Source organism: Mastomys coucha, unplaced genomic scaffold, assembly GCF_008632895.1.
Source record: "Mastomys coucha isolate ucsf_1 unplaced genomic scaffold, UCSF_Mcou_1 pScaffold4, whole genome shotgun sequence".
Classification (NCBI taxonomy): Eukaryota; Metazoa; Chordata; class Mammalia; order Rodentia; family Muridae; genus Mastomys; species Mastomys coucha.
In genome coordinates this window covers 54,789,556-54,793,014 of record NW_022196910.1, presented here as the reverse complement: position 1 = coordinate 54,793,014, position 3,459 = coordinate 54,789,556, and the positions used below count along the sequence as shown (strand labels likewise).

The window sequence follows — 3,459 nt, the reverse complement described above, 5'->3', positions numbered from 1 at the left end:
CCGGCCCCGCCCCTATCCTGCCCTCCTGGCCCTGTTGCTGTTCCCGCATCACAGATACCCTTCTGCAAGACCCAGCTCCAGATTTTGATTCCTTTCCACAGCTGCACTGATGGCCGGGTAGCCCCCAGTTGTCTGACCTGCATCGATCACTGTAGCAATGGTGGCTCCTGCACCATGAACAGCAAGATGATGCCGGAGTGCCAGTGAGTTGGCCCTGAGCTTCCCAAGGAGCAGGCAGGCTCCTCCCCCTCAAATTCGAGCAAAGGAACCATATGACCTATGACCGGCTAGTTCCTGCAGCTACAGTGGTCGTGGAGGTGATGCCGGCCCACTGAGTTTTGCTTTCTTGCCTGCAGGTGCCCGCCCCATACAACAGGAGCCCGGTGCGAGGAGCAGGTTGTCAGTCAGCAACAGCCTGGGCGTAAGTGGTGGGGAGGTCAGGGCTGCCAAGACATAGAGCCTTGCGCCTCCCATCTCCCTAGTCTTCAGACTCAGTTTCCCGACTTCTCTCTCCAGATATGGCCTCCATCCTGATCCCGCTGCTGCTGCTGCTCCTGCTGCTTCTGGTGGCTGGTGTGGTGTTCTGGTATAAGCGGCGAGTCCGAGGGTGAGCCCCTGGGAGTCTGGGAAATTCTGGCTGTTATTTTACAATCCGATAACCTCACCAACATCATGGTTCCCTGACTCCTGCCTCTCCCTAGGGCTAAGGGCTTCCAGCACCAGCGGATGACCAATGGGGCCATGAATGTGGAAATTGGAAACCCTACGTACAAGATGTATGAAGGTGGAGAACCCGACGATGTCGGGGGCCTTCTGGATGCCGATTTTGCCCTTGACCCTGACAAGGTGTGCCTGCAGCCATCAAGGGGACTTCTGGAGCAGGGACCAAGGGCTGGCGATGATCAATCAAGGGTGTTGCGCAGAGGTGGGAGCTGGGGTATTCTAATCATAAGAACCTTTATTATTTTTTTTTCAGCCTACCAATTTCACCAACCCAGTGTATGCTACACTCTACATGGGGGGCCACGGCAGCCGCCACTCCCTGGCCAGCACGGACGAGAAGCGGGAACTGCTGGGCCGGGGACCTGAAGACGAGATAGGGGATCCCTTGGCATAGGGCCCTACCCCAACGGACGTCCCCAGAAAGCCCCCTGCCACACGAGTCTCTCAATGAGCCCCCTCCCCAGCTAGCCCCTCTCCGGCCCCGCCGGGTGTACAAATGTAAAAATGAAGGAATTACTTTTTATATGTGAGTGAGCAAGCAAGCACAGTATTATCTCTCTGCATTTCCTTCCTGCCTGCTCCTCAGCGTCCCCCCACCCCATGCTGCCTTGAGGGGGCAGGGAGGGCTCTGTGGCTCGAAGGTATGAAGGAGCCCACATGGTCCCTACCGAGCATACCCCTGGAAGCTGGTGGCACGGGCCTCCCGCCTGTGCAAGACACCCGACAGGGCTCCGTGTCCCAGCTGCTTTCCTCAGCTCTCTGGGGTTAGTTCTGGGGAGGTGGAGTCCTCTACTGACCCTGTCTGGAAGATTTGGCTCTAGCTGAGGGAGGAGTTCTTTTAGTTGAGGGAAGTCACCCCAAGCCCCAGTTCCTACTTTTAGGGGCACCTCTCATATGGCTATGCTTAGTATCCCTTCCAGACAGGCCCTCCCCTCTCCAGCGCCCCCTCTGTGGCTCCTAGGGCTGAACACATTCTTTGGTAACTGCCCCCCCAGCCTCCCCTCCCCTTGAGGACCAGGAAGAGTCGGGCACACCAAGGAAGGGCAAGCGGGCAGCCCCATTTTGGGGACGTGAACGTTTTAATAATTTTTGCTGAATTCCTTTACAACTAAATAACACAGATATTGTTATAAATAAAATTGTAAAAAAAGGAAAAAAAAAGAAAAGAAAAAACAAAACAAAACCACTGTGTCTGCATGCATGCTAATGGGAGACTTTGGGAGCTGGGGCTGTGCTTGCCTGTTTCAGCCACCAGGGGGAGCTTTGCTGCATACTGGAGGCTGGCCTGAGAATCCTAAGGTCCAAGTGGCCAGCCCTACTCCATCCTGTCTTGCTATATACGGCAGAGAAGAGCTGTTTTTCTCCGTGTATGACCTTGAGCCTTATGATGTGACTTATGATGGTTGGATCTGGTGTCCCCTGGCCCCAGCACATTGACTCAGAGATGCTCTTCACCGTGCACCCGCCCTACGCTAGCCCCACAGTGAGATGCCACCCTAGAAGAAATAAGTACCCTGGGTAACGAAGGCCTTCAGGACAGTCTGCTCTGTGCTCCTTTTGAAGTGTTGACATCATACTCTATGACCTATGAGTACAACCCTGGCTGTGAGGCCAGCAGGATGGCTCATGGGCAAAACCCTTGCCTCTGCAAGCCTGGTGGCCTGAGTTTGCTCTTGGAACCCATGTAAGAGTGGGCAGGACCAGCTCCATAAAATTATTCTCTGACCTCTATATGTATACACACAGAGAAAATTTTTTCAATTAAATACCTAGATTAGGGGATGAACTAGAGGGGAGGAGAGCGGCAAAGCTCAGTTTGCCCATCAGCTCCCAACATATGCATCTCTCTCACCAAACACTGCAGATGTGCCAGGAGTTGACCAGATCTCCTTGAACCTCTTTCAGAGGGTAATGACCCCCTTGCAGAAGGTTATGCAGCTTAACACTGTCCAGGACTGAGGGAGGGTTAGAACCCTGCTCTTCCAACAGCGGCAAACAATGCTGCCCAAAGGAGCAGTCCAGCTTTTCACCCCTGACCCTCCCTGGCTTCCCCAGCATATTTGTCCCTCAACTCCTCCCCTGGGGAAGCTTATAGATAAATGTACATCCAGAGACAAGACCCTCCTTTTCCCTCATCCTCAATTTTATCTCTAACATTATCCCCGACGCCGGGCTCTGAGATCTTCCTAGCTTCCCCAGACTCCTTAAGGCTCTGGGATGAGCGAATAAAATGGGGGTGGGGGTAAGGGTCATTGTTGATCCTTAAATGTTGGCTTGTGGCTCTTTCTGGCCACCAGGTGGCATCTGCACTGCTGTAACTGCTTATCCTAAAGCTCCCCACACTAATAATGCACCTGCCGCCAAGGACCCTGGCCCAGCCTCGCACTTCCTTCCCTGGGGCTATTTTGCGCTGACCCTTCCACCTTCTGTCAGCCATCTTCTTTCCCTCTCCCAGAGCCTGCTCATTCCCCACCATCAGCAGTCCCACCCTCTCCGCCCCCTCCTTCTGCCAGCCTGCATCTGTAGCCCCCCTGGGAACCACTGATTCTCTGCCTGTCACCTCAAGATCTCTGCTAGAGCAAGACAGGCCCCCAAGTGCCACTTTAGAAAGCACACCCTTTTGGTTATCAGCCTCCCTCTCTGGCCAGGACCAGAAGGGCGCACTGTCTCCCAATATCCCATCCCTTCCATCCAAATGGAAGGGAGTCTCAAAAACCAACGACACTGACTGATTCA

At 54.1% G+C, this 3,459-nt stretch overlaps 1 protein-coding gene across 2 annotated transcripts in view; it reads left to right on the top strand.

The window, feature by feature from the left end:
- The window catches only part of Lrp1 (LDL receptor related protein 1), an 86,103-nt gene extending 84,197 nt beyond the window's left edge, over window positions 1–1,906 (top strand). For both annotated transcript variants that reach the window (XM_031350234.1, XM_031350233.1), the window contains 5 exons: window positions 102–203; window positions 357–421; window positions 517–607; window positions 702–846; window positions 977–1,906. In XM_031350234.1, coding sequence (XP_031206094.1) covers window positions 102–203; window positions 357–421; window positions 517–607; window positions 702–846; window positions 977–1,117 — 544 coding nt within the window. In that variant the 3' untranslated portion in view covers window positions 1,118–1,906. The remainder of the gene's footprint in view (window positions 1–101; window positions 204–356; window positions 422–516; window positions 608–701; window positions 847–976) is intronic.
- Window positions 1,907–3,459: the final 1,553 nt, after the last annotated feature.